At 38.0% G+C, this 17,272-nt stretch overlaps 1 protein-coding gene across 1 annotated transcript in view; it reads left to right on the plus strand.

Annotated features, from left to right (window-relative positions):
* The window catches only part of LOC126474727 (neurofibromin), a 457,914-nt gene that overhangs the window by 158,789 nt on the left and 281,853 nt on the right, over positions 1-17,272 (plus strand). The window contains exons 22-23 of the mRNA XM_050102210.1: positions 1,693-1,871; positions 9,907-10,118. Coding sequence (XP_049958167.1) covers positions 1,693-1,871; positions 9,907-10,118 — 391 coding nt within the window. The remainder of the gene's footprint in view (positions 1-1,692; positions 1,872-9,906; positions 10,119-17,272) is intronic.

Consider the following 17,272-nt stretch of genomic DNA (forward strand, 5'->3'; position numbering starts at 1 on the left):
TGGTGACTACTTTGAAGGACAGTAACGGGTGCAAACATGTAACTCTTTTGTATTGGTTGTGATTAAATAGTTGCCACTATTTAAGTTCCAACCCTCATATTAAGCCATCAGAAAGGTTGAGAATAACATTCAAGGTGGTAGCTTATTATGTTGAGAAGGACCATGTTAAGCAAATCTGAGAGTACGTGTTGAAGTTTTGACGAAGGAGACGGTGTCCTTGCCATAGGTCCATATCGTGAAAATGCTATCAAGGAATGCGAAGCAGAATAGGTATTTAATTTGCAGGGTAAACTGTAAGGGTTCCTCTAGGTGACCCATGAACAGGTTAGCATAGGAAAATGCCATGTTTGTACCATTGCAACAATACAGTTTCATTTATAAAGTTGCCTTCAGAGGAGAAATAATTATTGACCAGAATTTGATTGGCCAAGCACATTCGGCTGGAGTCAGGATATGCATATTTCTGGACATTTCAAAGACTTCTCTTGAAATATTACAGGTTTTTCTTAAAAAAAGAATGCAGTTTATGCCAGATTTTGACTGATTCTGCCTTCTATATAAATTTCCTGTCTCCTCTTGAATGAGATTTTAATATCTTTAGTTAACCATGGCTTACTTGTTTTTTAATGGGCTTTTCAGATATCTTTTTAGGAAAGTTACTTTCAAATATTGACAGCATTTTGCTATGTAGTATATTCAATTTCACATTAGCATCTCTTTCTGCATATGCCTCATCTATCTCTTTGAACTTACTCTTAAAACATTGTACCCTCTTCTCATTAATGAGTATCATTGCTTTGTATGAACATGCCTTAGAGATGTAAGATGCTGCATTGTTTATTTCTATTAATTGTGCTTCATGGTCAGGTAGTCCATTAACAATTTGATACACGTTAATTGCTTCAGGTGAGCATTGTCTACAAAAATGTTTTTGAGTAGGGTCCTGCTATCTTTCTGCACATGAATTGTAAAGTTCACTACTGAAATCAAAGTGAAATAGCCAAATAATTATTCAATTTCATTTTTCCTGTGGAATCTTTTAAGAAATCTACATTGAAGTCCACACAAACTACTTACTGTTTCTTCTTGTGTACCAGGAATCTCAATAATGCATCTAGATTTGTCATAAATAGTTGGAAGTTTCCTAGAAGGGATCAGTAGACTGTTACAACTGCAAAAATGACTGGGCAAGGTAATTCAAAGATCAGAGGAAGACAAGGATGTACAATTTTTAATAGGACTGTACCTATTAGGGCACTGTTGTATTCGAACCAGGGTTCAGATTGAAGAGAGATTTACCTTCACCTAAATTTAAGGCCATACTGTGTAAATGCATAAACTCGTTTCAGCATTTTCAGGTTTTGATATCTCTTTTTGTGAGGGTAAAAACTGATTGATTTTGTGGCCTCATTAAGGAAGCTGTATAGTGAGTTACTTTACGTATTGTGTTTACAAATACAAAATGTATTATATAATGCTTTGTGGATGACACATTTCAGTATTAACACATATAGCCTGTTTGATTCCATATAGTTGCCTTTATTTACTTAGAAGCTGGAAGTAATTCAGCTCAAATTGGCAAATGCTAAGGCTGTATATAAATTTTAAAATTAGGATTAAAGGTTTTCCAGACTTAGTGAAATGGAGATACCATTGTGACATCTTTTAATTAATGTTCATCTATGATTCCAGGTACTTTACTCTATTCATGAATCTTTTGAATGACTGTACTGATGCTCAGGATGTAGAAAAAGAGGTGTCAAGACAAAGGGTAACAGCAGGAAAAATAAGTACACTCCGTAATGCAACAATTCAGGCTATGTCTAATCTCCTTTCAGCTAACATAGACAGTGGACTAATGCACTCGATTGGTAATCCATTTCTTATTACTATTATGAATATAATGCACTAAAAATTTTGTATGAATATGGATAATAGTGGTATAAGTGTGTTTGTATTCTGTCCAATCCCAATACTACAAACAGAGACATTTAAAATGGAAAACAATGCTCCTAGTTTTTGGAACTATAGAATTACGCAATTAAGGAACAATAATGGCAATTCACTCTTAATCTACAGTTACTGTGACCAGCCACAAGTTATCAGTCTCCCACAAGCAAGCCTCTAAGTTAGAAGCAGTGATTTCTATTTTCTAATTGAAAATACTGGTAGTTCCACTTACTGAACGTAAGTGCTGCCCAATAATTCCGTTTCTTTGTAATTTTAACAATTAGCTTACTAGAATTTTCTATTTTATACGGTTTATATTTTGTCTTTCAAAGTAATAAAATTCTGAATAATTTAATGCAGTTCTTTAGTTTGTGTTCACACTGTGTGCCGGGCCGAGACATGTCTGGCCAGGTCAGGATATGCGTAGATATCAAACCTGTTTTTAGTTTGTGTTCACACATTGTGCTGGGCTGAGACATGTCTGGCCAGGTCAGGACACGCGTAGATATCAAACCTGTTGTTTTGTATTCCGGTGTTCACACTGGCAGCCAGGCTACACCAGCACAGTGAGAGCCACCATGCTGGCAAGGCAAGAGCCAACCCACACTGTGCCAGCAACATCCAAAATGTTTAATATTCGCGGCATGAGCCAGTGGGCCATGCAAGCTGGTGGAGCTACACTTCAGCTTCTGCAGTAAACATATCGAATGTCTCCATCTGTTTGTATAAGAAGAAGCACAGCCACTGTTTTGTCAAGAAAAACATTTCATATTTTATTTAAATTTATTTAAAGGACAAATTCCTTAACATTTCAGCATCAGAGCAGTTACAAGTATAAGCTATATATCAAAATGCTCTCTCCTTTATGTGCTATTATTTATTATAAATCTTACTGTGATATCTTGAATTGATTATAATATATTAGTATAGTCCATGTTGCATGAACCACTGTGTGTAGTATTCTGGTATAAATCATCTCTTCTTGTATATCTATGCACATGATGAACCATCACCCCCCCCCCCCCCCCTCTCTCTCTCTCTCACACGCACACACACACACTTGCATTTAAATTGTTATGTGTTGCACGGGGAGGGGGAAGCATCACTACCAGATGGCAATGTATTGGAAAGTACAGCATCTCTTAGAAAAATGAAGGAAGTAGTGGGCAAAAAGCTGAAGAAGATGTTTTTGTAACTCGAAAAGGACAAATTAGCTATGATTAAATCTCACCAAGACGTCACCCAAAAGATGATACTTACCGCTTCCTGATGAGTCTCAGGAATGCAATAAACTGTCTTCCTCTTCAGAGGCGAATTTTTGTAAAACTTAGATGTTAGGGGTTGTGTGTAATGAATTAGAGGCAGTGAGATCAGTACAGTGCTATCCTCCAAAACAGTGACTGTGCACTGCTTCAACTTAGTTTATTATTATAGACTGTTTTGCTTCTGGTGCTATGTTGTTGTTGTTATGGTCTTCAGTCCTGAGACTGGTTTGATGCAGCTCTCCAAGCTACTCTATCCTGTGCAAGCTTCTTCGTCTCCCAGTACGTACTGCAGCCTACATCCTTCTGAATCTGCTTAGTGTATTCATCTCTTGGTCTCCCTCTACGATTTTTACCCTCCACGCTGCCCTCCAATACTAAATTGGTGATCCCTCGATGTCTCATAACATGTCCTAGTAATCGGTCCCTTCTTTTTGTCAAGTTGTGCCACATATTCCTCTTCTCCCCAATTCTATTCAATACTTCATCATTAGTTATGTGATCTACCCATTTAATCTTCAGCATCCTTCTGTAGCCCCACATTTCGAAAGCTTCTATTCTCTTCTTGTCCAAACTATTTATCGTCCATGTTTCACTTCCATACATGGCTACACTCCGTACAAATACTTTCAGAAACGACTTCCTGACACTTGAATCTATACTCGATGTTAACAAAATTCTCTTCGTCAGAAACGCTTTCCTTGCCATTGCCAGTCTACAGTTTATATCCTCTCTACTTCGACCATCAATACTTATTTTGCTCCCCAAATAGCAAAACTCCTTTACTACTTTAAGTGTCTCATTTCCTAATCTAATTCCCTCAGCATGACCCGACTTAATTCGACTACATTCCATTATCCTCGTTTTGCTTTTGTTGATGTTCATCTTATACCCTGGTGCTATACTCCTATGAAAATACGTGCTATACTCCTATGAAAATACGTTCTGTTTTGAAATTTTTATCTTGAATGTTCTTCACTTGATACTGCAATGTATTATTACTCATTTTGCAATACGAATAAAAGTTTTTCAGGGAATTTCTTAGTTTTTCATGTAAGGAGAAAACTCTCTCAAATATCAATCGATATTCATGGTATAACTCTGAACCACGTATTTCTTATGTGCTTCAAAATTCGATGAGTCACAATAATGTGAAAACAAAACCAACAGAGCAATAAAACAGACAGTGACACACAAATCTCATCCTCTAAACTGGTTTGAACTGCATGAGGATTCAACACATCAGTCATTACTAATTCATTTACCTACCCTGCAGTGTTTGGGGCTACAGTGAACCCACACAGTTCCCTTTCATATAAATTAGAAAAATCGAAATGGAAGCTAAATGGGTTGCTAAAAGATACCTTTCTATCACTGCAACCCATTTTAGTTATAGTCGTGTTTACAGATTTTGAGTTAGACATGTAGAAACTTACAAAAAGTATAATGTACACTAAAATAGTTTTTGACTGAAATGTGAATGATGAATTTCTAATTGAAGGAGACAGATAATCTCCCACTTTTGAAACAAAATCAGGATAGTGATATATTTGCTTTTGATTGTTCTGTGATGTATTTATTCAGTTGTGTTTATATATGAATTGTGATTAACTGGCTCAACTGCTACAGGAGGAAAGAACTTGCATTATTGTACCTTGCCATAAACACCAACTTGTGTTCTGACACCATGAGTGTCTTACCGAGTGAGCATAAGTGTTTTTTTTTTATGTCAAATTGTCTGTCAGATGTCAATTTTTAGATTTGTTTATGCTGACTGTGACCTGTGTTACTAGTTGTTTTGAGATAGTTTTAGGTAACTGCCCACAGCAAATAGTGTCCAGAGTACAGCAATTTTGACATTAAATTAAGTGATTTTGTCTTGCAGGCAATGCTTGTGCGGATTCATAAACTAGTCTTTTCTGTGCCTCATTTGGCCTAGCACCTTTAAGAGTACCAGAAGATGTCAGCATGAGTATTACGTTATAATTCTCTGTAAGACTGACGGTGAACGTTGTTCTATAGAAAACATGGAAACCGAAGCCAGTACACAAGTCTTTATGACAATCTCTCAAAAATATTTTACTGTAGTCCTTAAGCTGTCTGATACTACAGGAAATTTTGTGACTTAGCTATAGTCATGTATCTATGAGTATATTTGCATTAGAAATTAATTACTTGTGAAAATTCAGGTTAGAAGGAAAACTGAGTCTTCATTCATTTTTAAAATTATGTCATAAGTGATGAAAAGAAAGCAGTGGTCAGACATGACATATATTGCTTTTAAAACAATTACTATAATTATCACAAAATGCACAGAAAAAGGGCTTTAATATCAGATAAGGAGTTGTAGTAGACATTTTCAATTCCTATAGCTGGAACAACAAAGAAGAAATCTATGTTAATGGACCAGATCTGAATCGATTTTATTTTGCTGATGACATGGTTGTACTGTTTGCCTCTAGTGCATGTAAAATTCATCATTGAATGAAAGAATGAGCTTGAAAGTAGGGCAGAAAATCAATTATAATAAGATTAAAATAATGTACAATGAGTACATCAAAAGGAAGGTGGTACATGTTAGCAATAAAGTCATAGAACCAGATGATGGCTTCTTTTTTTTTTATTAGAGCAGTTGAAGACAACAACGGGACAAACAGCAAAAGAAATAAACAAATGGATAAAATGTCCTGATGTGCTTTTTGTAAACCAAATAGTTTTTTCAAAGCTAAGTTTCTGATGTACCTAAAAAAGAAAGATTGTAATCAATCATACAATGAAGGCTTTCACGATTGGATGTTACTGTTGTTGATAATTGTTCCGGGTTATATGGCCGTGGTCCATGGAATTCTTCTATTCCTAACGTTTCATCCAATACTACGTTGGACATCTTCAGAGGTATGGCTGGTCCTGCTGAACATTGAGAAAATTGAAGGTCTAACCTTGGCTCCTGAAGACATTCTGGTCAGTTTTGATATTGTATCTCTGTTTACTACGATTCCGGTCAGTGAAGTTATGGTTTACATAACGGAAGTTTTCCCTGAAGATTTGACCGCTCTGTTTAGACACTGACTCACATCTAGCCAGTTTCAGTGGGATGAGGATTTTTATGAGCAAGTGGATGTTGTTCCCCTGTGATTGCCAATTTTTACATGGAGAAATTTGAACAATTAGCATTGAATGAAGCAAATAAGAAACCATGTTGTTGGTATCGTTATGTAAATGACACATTCGTGGTTTGGACACACGGTAAAAAAGTCTTAGGCGAATTTTTTGATTATCTTAATAGCATAAACCCTAAAATTCAGTTTACCATCGAAGTGGAAAAAGACAAGGCTATTTTGTTTCTCGATGTGTTAGTCATGAGACAGACCGATGGCAGTCTAAAATGTAAAGTGTTCCGGAAGAGCACACATACTGATAGATACTTACATAAGAACTCCAATCATCACCCACAACAAAAAAGAGGTGTAATCAAAAGTTTAATGGACAGGGCAAAACGGATTTGTACGCCGGAACATCTGGATACGGAACTGAATCATCTGAAACAGGCCTTCGAAAAGAATGGGCACTCAAACAAAGAAATTAATAGAGTTTTAAGACCTAATTACAGCAGACCAAAGGACAAGGATGGTACATAGCAATGTAAGAACATGGTGTCTTTACCTTTCATTAAGACGGTTACAGATCGAATCGGCAAAATTTTGCTGAAACATAAAGTGAAACCGATATTCAAACCTACCAGAAAAATAGGACTAGTACTTCGTTCTGTTAAAGATAGAAGGCCACCTTTATCATCTTGCGGTGTGTATAAACTTCCGTGTACTTGTGGCAAGGTCTATATTGGTATTACGAAAACAAGTGTGAATACAATGGTAAAGGAGCATAAAAGTCTTTGCTGACTGGGAAAAATAGATAAATCGGCCGTTGCGGTTCGCACTTCAGTCAGGTGACCATGTAGTTAAGTTTTCTGAAACTACAGTTTTAAGTGCTTCCACGAACTATTATCCACGACTGTATAGGGAGGCTATTGAAATTTATAAACATGAAGATAATTTTAATAGAAAAGAAGAGGCCTTGAAATTAAGCGAGACATGGACAGTGGCATTACAGAATCGATAAGTGATTTTTATCTATGACGGACTATTATCGATAGTTACATTTTATCTTTGACTAGTTTTCTCTCTGCTACTATGTGCAAGCTAGACCACGCCCACTTTCCTTGTATTTAGGTCGCTCTCCGACGCCCGACTCGTCAGTCGGCAGGACTCAGCAGGACCAGCCATACCTCTGAAGATGTCCAATGTAGTATTGGACGAAATGTTAGGAATAGGAGAATTCCATGGACCATGACCATATAACCCGGAAGAATTATCAACAGTTGTAATCAATGTTTTTATGGTAGTGAAACATAGACTTCTAATGTAAAAACCATTTAAAAGTTGCTCAGTTAGCAGTGATGGGAATGGCAATAATAAGAATCGCTGGGAGAGGATTGGAACAAAATACATTGGAAGACATAATTGTGACTGTATTGAAAATGAAATGGATGTTTGGTTGAAGGGGGAGAGGGTGTAGAATGTATGCGGTCAATGGATTGTACACACATCAAAAAAAGTTTTGCATCACCCCAGTTTCCAGAACTCCCGAAGATAGGCATTGACTGTGGATATTGTATCACAGACACAGTCCCTTTGACTGTCAGAGATGTCACTAAACCTGCCCAGAAATGTAAACAACCATGCATGAGCAGTGCCTATTAGACAGAGGGAGTCTGACAGACGATCAGTTCCAGTCATTCCACCAGGAAGGAGGTACACAGTTCATGTTGTCTGTAGTTCAACCATGCCTAGACGGTCAATACTACAGTTTGATTGTGTCCGCATTGTTGCTTTGTGCCAGGAAGGGTTCTCAACGAGGGAAGTATCCAGGAGTCTCGGAGTGAAGCAAAGCGATGTTGTTCGGACATTCAGAGACATGAACTGTTGATGACATGCCTTGGTCAGGCCGCCCAAGGGCTATTACTGCAGCGGATGACTGCTGCCTATGGATTATGGCTCAGAGAAAGCCTGACAGTAATGCCACCACGATGAATAATGCTTTTTGTGCGACTACAGGACATCTTGTTATGACTCAAACTGTGCACATTAGCCTGCATGATGCGCAGCTTCACCCCAAACTTCCGTGGTGAGGTCCCTCTTTGCAACCACAACACCATGCAGTGCGGTACAGATGGGCCCAACAACATGCTGAATGGACCACCCAGAATTGGCATCACGCTCTCTTTACTGATGAGTGTCACATATGCCTTCAACCAGACAAATGTTGGAGATGTAGTTGGAGGCAACTTGCTCAGGCTGAACGCCTTAGACATACTGTCCAGTAAGTCAGCAAGGTGGAGGTTCCCTGCTGTTTTGGGGTGGCATTATATGGGGCCGACGTATGCCATTGGTGATCATAGAAGGTGCCATAATGGCTGTGAGATATGTGAATGCCATCCTCCAACCGATAGTGCAACCATATCGGCAGCTTATTGGCAAGGCATTCGTCTTCATGGATGACAATTCGCATCCCCATCATCCACATGTTGTGAATGGCTTCCTTCAGGATAATGAAATTGCTCAACTAGAGTGGCCAGCATGTTCTCCAGACATGAACCATATCGAACATGCCTGGGATAGATTGAAAAGGGCTGTTTATGGACAACGTGACTCACCTAGCACTCTGAGGGATGTATGCTGAATTGCCATTGAGAAGTGGGACAATGTGGACCAACAGAGCCTTGATGAACTTGTGGATAGTATGCCACGACGAATACAGGCATGCATCAATGCAAGAGGACATGCTACTGGGTATTAGAGGTACTGGTGTGTACAGCAGTCTGGACCACCACCTCTGGAGGTTTCGCTGTATGGTGGTACAACATGCAATGTATGGTTTTCATGACCAATAAAAAGGGTGGAAATGATGTTTATGTTGATCTCTATTCCAATTTTCTGTACAGGTTCCAGAACTCTCGGAAACAAGGTAATGCAAAACTTTTTTTGATGTGTGTATATGGACTAAGAAAGTTCTTCACTGTATTCCAAGATACCAAGACTTGAATTAATGAAAGGTAGGTAGGTTACATGCAGGAGCTATGTGCATACACGTAGCTAAGACTGTAATGTATGGAAAAGTCTAGAAGAGGCCTTTATAGCAATATATGAAAATGTTAGAAATGGAAGCAAAAAGTACTGGTTGCCAAACAAAAACAATTGTACTGTAGGAAACAGTAAAAAAAATATTCTGTTTGCATATATTTTACTATGTTTATAAGAATTCTTAAGAATTAAAGCTTCAAAATTATTTTTCCCTTGTGACAATTTTTTGTTAATTATGTGTATGATATGATAGTTGCTTATGTTGCACTTCTGAATCATGTGACATTCAAAATAGAATTTCTTCAAATTTTTGTTGATGTATTTTATGCATTACATGTCTCTTTTAATCCCAGAATGGAGTTACGTTTTTTTCACCACTCCCCAATACCTAAACACCTATACACTTCCTTTTAGTTCTATGCATTCTTCTTTTGGATCTGCCAGTTCATGTCTTAACTGATAAGAGCTCCTGTCTCACCTTTTATAAAGCTTTCTATCAATTATCATTGGGGAGCCGTGTTTTTATTTTTACTTATTTAATTTCACCTGCATAGATCTAGGCTACAACCGTGATTTACAAACAAGAGCAGCTTTTATGGAAGTTCTAACTAAAATTCTTCAACAAGGAACAGAGTTTGACACTTTGGCAGAAACAGTTTTGGCAGACCGATTTGAACAGTTGGTGCAGTTGGTTACTATGATTAGTGACAAAGGTGAACTTCCAATTGCTATGGCTCTTGCCAATGTTGTCACCACATCACAGATGGCAAGTATAATTCAGTATATGTATTTTAACAGTTGTTAGTAGTGCATTTTATGCAGTTGATGTACTGTAACTTCAAGTCTCTGTTCAAAGGAAGTTTTAGTGCTTTCATTATACCTGATTATGACTTTTAGTTAGATTTAGCTTTACGCATTTATTTTATTGAATTCACATGTTCAGCTAGAAGAAAACTTGTCCCTTACTCTGTATACTGGTTTTCATTTGATAGATAATATTTTTAAAGATGTGAAGCAGAATGAGAAAACGGTTGGGTAAGTGTGTGAAGCAACTCATGAAATTCATGGTTTAGCAGGAAAACTGAAGATTATATCCAGAGCTGTTGCAGTGAAGGAAAAATCAATCCAAATCCTGGCTAGGACAAAGTACAGATGTTCTTTACTTCATGTTTACCTTGAGCTAAAGCTTGGCATGGCTTTAGCTTCCTTCAGCATCTATGTATATATAAATTCTCTTTCATAAAATTATGAATAGGACAACGGCGTGAGCCCAAGTACCTCAGTCAGGAAGAACACTACCAACCATAGGTTTCTATTAACATTAATTTCTACAACCCAATCAATAGTGTACAGTTGATAGTGCATAGTGAACTACCATCATATATCCCCTCCAACACTTCTTCTTCATCCACATAAGGTGCCTGCTAAGAATGGTTTCCAGTGGGTCCCATTTCATATCCCAGTGTAGCGCACAGTTTTAGTTTGCTGAAACGTTTATGAAGCATAAATGTTTGTTAGATAATGGAAATACAATATACTTTCAATTATTTGGGGTAAGGTGGGGGAGAAGATGCACACATAATCGAAAACATGAATAAGCAAAACGTTTTCAAACGTGTATGCATGGTGGCCAACAACTGCATACATGACTTGGCGCAGTCATCTTCCACTGCTGGTCTGGCTTAGAGTCCGCCTGTGCCCCTAGTGGCCAACAACCACAGTCCCCATGTGTGCAATGTGTGCCCTCTCTCTCTCTCTCTCTCTCTCTCTCTTTATGATGCATTTGTAATCCGCAGAGCAGATAATCCACACACAAATAACCGGAAATACACTGTACCCTGATCCAAGTCTTAATCAAATTCCAGGGAAATGAGTTTCTCTCTCAGTTTGTCTGTCTGTCTGTCTCTCTTTCTCTTTATGATGCGTGTATAATGTGCAAACCAGATAATCCACACATGAATAATAGGGAATCCACTGTACTTTGATCCAAGCCTTAATCAACATGCCAGGGAGATGAGTTGATTAAAGTTGAAATAGAATGCGTCTAAATTCATTTTCAAGTTAGATATCGCAAGTGATGTTTCTCTGTGGCCAAGATTGTTAATTCTCTGTGTTACTTTGCCAGGAGACAAAAGCTTTGAATTCTGAGGGGCTAAGTGATGAGGTGGTGGGAATATCCTGATCACCAGACTAAGTTTTAATGTCCTAAATCACTCCACAATTTCACATTGAGTGAAGGTATTCCTCTCTGTTCATGGTAATCTGCCCATTGGATGTGGATGTGAAGCTCGGTGGCCCTTTTGGTGCCAAACCAGTGCAGTGAACTAGGTCTCAGGACTTGGTTTTTTCCTCTCCCTTTCTTGCATTCCATACTCATTCATAACAACTCAAAACATGATTAATCTGTTCATTCTATCTCCCATTCCTCAGTCCATGTGTCCTATGGTACATACTGTGATCCATGCATCTAACAGGACAAGCTCTCAATGCTCTGCTTCACCCAAAACCAACCCTCAACTCAGGATAATGTACTTTCTCAGTCCCTCTTCTATTTTATGTATCCATTTACTTTTTAATACTTCCTTTATATAACAATAATTATTTGGTAAAATTGAAATTCAACTCACCTCTCCTACTGCAATTAGGAAAATAATAATTTTGCTCAAAAGTAACCACTCACATGGAATTGATGGCATTTCCAACGGAGCACTAAAGGCTTGTTCTCAACAGATAAGTAGGATTCTCAGCCACATATGTAGTAGCTCACTGAAACAGGGCATTTTCCCAGATGCACTGAAATACTCTATTGTTAAACCATTGCAAAAAAAGGGGATAGGTCTGATGCTAACAACTACCGCCCAATCTCACGTCTGACAGTTTTATTCAAAATTCTTGAAAAAGTAATGTATTCAAGAGTAGCAACACATATTTGTAACAATGAAATACTAACAAAATGTCAGTTTGATTTCTAGAAAGGCTTTTCAACACAAAACGCTATATATGCTTTCACTGATCAAATAGTAAACACAATGAATAACCGAACATCACCAATTGGGATATTTTGTGATCTCTCAAAGGCTTTTGACTGTGTGAATCATGAAATTCTTCTAGATAAGCTTAAGTATTGTGGTATGAGTGGGACAGTGCACAAATAGTTTAATTCATATTTTACTGGAAGAATGCATAAGGTTGAAATTAACAGTACAAATAGTCCACAAAAGTCAGCAGAGTCCTATAACTGGGGAGGCATCTAAATGGAGTCCCACAGGGTTCAGTCTTGAGTCCCTTATTGTTCTTAATATATATATATTAATGACTTGCCACTCTGTATTCACGAAGATGCAAAGCCAGTTATTTTTGCTGATGATACAAGTGTAGTAATCACACCCAACAAACAATAATCAGCTGAGAAAATTGTAAATAATGTCTTTCAGAAAATTATTAAGTGGTTCTCTGCAAATGGACTCTTGTTAACTTTTGAGAAAAGACAGTATATACAATTCTGTACAGTGAATGGCATAACACCATTGATAAATATAGACTATGAACAGAAGTCCGTTGCTGAGGCAGAATATTCAAAATTTCTTGGTGTGTGCATTGGTGAGAAATGGGGAATTGGAAGAAACACACAGATGATCTGCTGAAATGGTTAGCTTCAGGTACTTATGCTATTAGGGTTATTGCAAATTTTGGCGAGAAACATATCAGTAAATTAAGCTACTATGCCTATTTTCATTCACTGCTTTCATGTGGCATCATATTTTGGGGTAATTCCTCATTAAGAGAAAAAGTATTCATTGCAAAAAAGCTGGAGCGCCCCCAAGCCCACCTAGCAGACATTTATTTAAGGACATCAGGATGTTCGGAGTAACTTCGCAATACATATATTCACTTATGAAATTTGTTATTAATAATCCATCGCAGCTAAGTGCATAGCTACAACACTAGAAGAAAGGATGATCGTCACTATTCTGGGTTAAATATGACTTTGGCACAAAAAGTGATGAATTATGCTGCCACAAAAATCTTTGGTCATATGCCAAATAGCATTAAAAGTCTGACAGATAGTCAACCAACATTTAAAAACAAATTAGAAGAATTTCTGAATGACAACTCCTACACAATGGTTGAAAAAAAAAAATTATTTTGTGTAAAGAGAACTTATGTTAAAGTGACACATTCCACATCATTACAAAATGTCATATTCGTGATCTCTGGAACAAGTATGTATATATGTATGTATGTATGTGCGACTGTCTTTACTCAGTGGAGCATCTTCACTTCTTTTAGTACAAATGGTTGTTTTTGTTTATGTCTCACTTTCATTCTGTTTGTATAGTGACTGATTTCAACAGTAAGTTTTTTTACACCCTTCACATGCAAAGAGTTTCTGCTTCAATTATTAAGAAATGTTTTTGTGATAGATGCCTTTTGTTTTATCTCATTTAATGAATATTGTGTGTGTCTCCCACATTTTTGTGCTCTTAGTGATCTTAAATCCAAATTTCTGCATTACAATGCTTATTCATTTCTTTAAATATAATATAATAATCTCTAGATAAACACATTTTGTGTGAATTAAAAACACTTCCTTCATAAATATTATTTTTATGAACAAAGATAGAAATAAAAATAATTACATGTGTGAGTGCTGCACGTGCACACACTGGACGGGTATCTGTTTTGTTTTTACACACCAATATGTCATTTTTCTATTTCCACAGAATTCCTTACATTCATTAATATTGCAATTTTTCATGCTTTATGGTTATTTGCAGACATTCTTGAGTTGTCAGGTTTAGTCTTGGATACTGTAGTCTTCCTTGCATGATATTTCAGTGACATGACTCGTTGCCTTCATCAGGTGCTGCCCGAGACTAGTCGTTGGATGGAGTGTGTCCATAATTTGTACTCTCTGTCTTCATGCTCTCTCTGTGGTTTATTCCCACAGGCACTGTCCTCAAGTGTCCATGCTGTCCAATGCTCTGCCTGTGGTCTACTCCTGCAGCCTTCACACACCGTCTGTGGTCCTCTGCTGCAAGTGTCGCCCTCACGTGTCTGCATCATGTAATGTTCTGAATGTAATTTATGCCTGCAGGCACAAACCTTGAATATTCTGTTTTCGGTCCAAACTATCAGGTCGCTTTCTGTTTGCGGTTTGTTGTCATTTGGGTTATCCAAGGACAATTTGTTTCCAGGCCAGTCCACCTGGCAGGATGCTTTAGGCTTCTGTGCTAATGAGATTTGCATTTGTTGTATTTTTAAAAGATACAGTGCAGGACGCCAAGCTTTACTCAGCAAATAGCCTTTGTCCCAATTGATTAGGTTTTCTATTAGTCAAATGTCAATGGACTCCCTCACAATGCTGTCCCAATTTCTGGCCATTTGGGTCAGCATTCTTGTATCTTCATAGCTCATGGAATGATCAAGTTCCAAGCAGTGTTTGATGGCTGACTTGGTTACTTGTTGCAAATGTGTGTGGCAGTGTTGATTGTGGCATCTAGTGTCAACAGTTCTTGTAGTTTGTCCAATATATGACATGCCACATTGGCACTTATACTATACATTCTTGGCTTTCATAAACCAAGGTCATCTGTATCATTCCACAGTAGTGCTGTGATCATGGCTGGAGGACAGAACACATACATGAGTTGTATTTTCTCATTTTCCTGCTGTTTTTGGCAGAGATAGATCCTGCATTGGGCAAATAAGCCGCAGCCTTATGTTTATTTTGTTCTGCTCCCTTGTCAAGTGGTCAAGTGTCTGGGTGAGTGGCCTCCTCAGTCTGCTTGGCAGCGTGTCCATTTATGTAGAGCATTGTATGTGGACGTTTCTTCTCTGACAGTCAAGCCGTCTTCATCTGATAATGAGTGTGCCCTTTGGACCAGGATGCTTAGAACCCATTCTTTTGTGTTGGGCGATGACAACTCTTGCCTCTAGATACAAATCAGTGTGTTTTGGTTTGTGATATACACCATGGCCAACAAGCCACATGCTTACTGTTTGACTGCACATCTAAGAATGATAGTTGACCATCGTTTTCCAGTTCCATGATAAATGTTACTTTCAGGTGACTTGGGTCTAGGTATTTTAAAATCTCTTTGAGACCATTCCTGCCAAGGGACCCAATCAGAAACTTGTGTTCCTCATACCTGAAGAAACATGTTGTTTTGCCAGCCGCTGTGGCCGAGCGGTTCTAGGTGTTTCAGTCCGTAACCGTGCTGCTGCTACAGTCGCAGGTCCGAATCCTGCCTCGGGCATGGATGTGTAAGATGTCCTTAGCTTAGTTAGGTTTAAGTAGTTGTACGTCTTGGGGACTGATGACCTCAGCTGTTGAGTCCCATAGTGCTCAGAGCCATTTGAACCATGGGGTTTTGTTCCTTAATGTTTTCAATATTTCTGCTTTGAATTTCTCAATGAATAAATTGGCAGCTGCTGAAGAGAAGGCACTGACCATGGTTACCCTGTCAGTCAGTTCGGAAAACTTGTCGTTGTGTAAAAAGTATGTAGCTGTGCAACCAGTTCCAAAGAGTAGACCTGTAAGGCATTCTATGAAGTCCACTGTGTAACAGATGTGGTGAATGCATTTCCCAGTTTTATATACTAGGTGACACTGCTAGACACAGGTGAACAGTGCAATCAGGATACTGCTGCAGACTCTTTCTATTGCATAGCGCTGTCAGAAGCACATTTAGCATAAACAAAACAAATATCACCACCTAATTTATCTTCATAATGAGTATCAGAACAAAAGGAATGCTATTTATTTATTATAAGTTTATAGCAAGGCTCCTCACACACATTCCCAATATGTTTGGTGACCATTTTCTACTGAAACCCTATGTTGTGTACGCTTCTACTGCAAATACAAAAGACCAAGTAGATTCCTGTTGCCCACATAGATCATATGGAGAAGATCATAAAAATCAAAAACTTATGAAAGCATAGTCTCAAGGCAATGTTTCCATTCTTTCATCTTTATTTATGGTATTCTTAATTCTTGTCTCAATTTAGCACAAACAAAGAAGTAAACATTTGCATAATACTGGTGATGTTTTCGTAGGTGGATTAGTCATGTTTTGATGTGTTCTCACTGAACATGAATAATAAAATAAAAAATATGTATGGCTTGGTTATGTAGACAGCTTTCAGGATTTAAGAAAGCATACAACTGAAACTTTTGCTTTGGGGTACTTATACTTCATGTAAACTGCAGATTTTCTTTCTAAGTGACTGAGGTGGTTGGTGGCAGTGTAGACCACCATGGGGATCAGAGATCCAGTTCTACATAGCATTCAATTTAATACTAGGGAACTATTCTCTTCTGTACTGTCACTGTGGAAATTCTAAATATAAATCATCAATAAGCTTAGATCGATAAAACATAATAACAGTTTCAACTGATGTTTCTTTTGGGTAGTACAGAAGCATTTCATTGTATCCTATACTTGAAGACATAATGTCTGAGGACTCCAAGGCCACTTTTAATATAATGAAGAAAGACAAGTTTAGTTATCTGGTTTACCAGTTTGACTCTTGCCAGAGGTTTGTGTTGACGTAACGAAGGCCTGTGAGATGAGTTTGTACAGTGATTATCAGTCTACTGCAGTGTGTAGATCGTTGAATGTCTTAGCAACAGCACAATCACCCTAAAATCATGTTTAGAAAGATAGAGCAATGTTCTTGGCTCAAAACTGAAGTGGCACGAGTTCGGAACACGCAAGAATGTTTCTAAGGACTGCGTGAAGCATGTGGTGATGCAGTATTGCCATGCAGCACAGTTGCATGATGGTTTAGAGCATTCAGATTAGGCACAGAACGACCCCACACGGAGGACAATACTGTTCAACTCGTGCTTCCTTCTCGGACATTGATCACCGCTGGACTGACGTGAGTTGGCAGCAGAAGTTGGAATATGCC

Source organism: Schistocerca serialis, chromosome 1 (genome assembly GCF_023864345.2).
Source record: "Schistocerca serialis cubense isolate TAMUIC-IGC-003099 chromosome 1, iqSchSeri2.2, whole genome shotgun sequence".
NCBI classification, from domain to species: Eukaryota; Metazoa; Arthropoda; class Insecta; order Orthoptera; family Acrididae; genus Schistocerca; species Schistocerca serialis.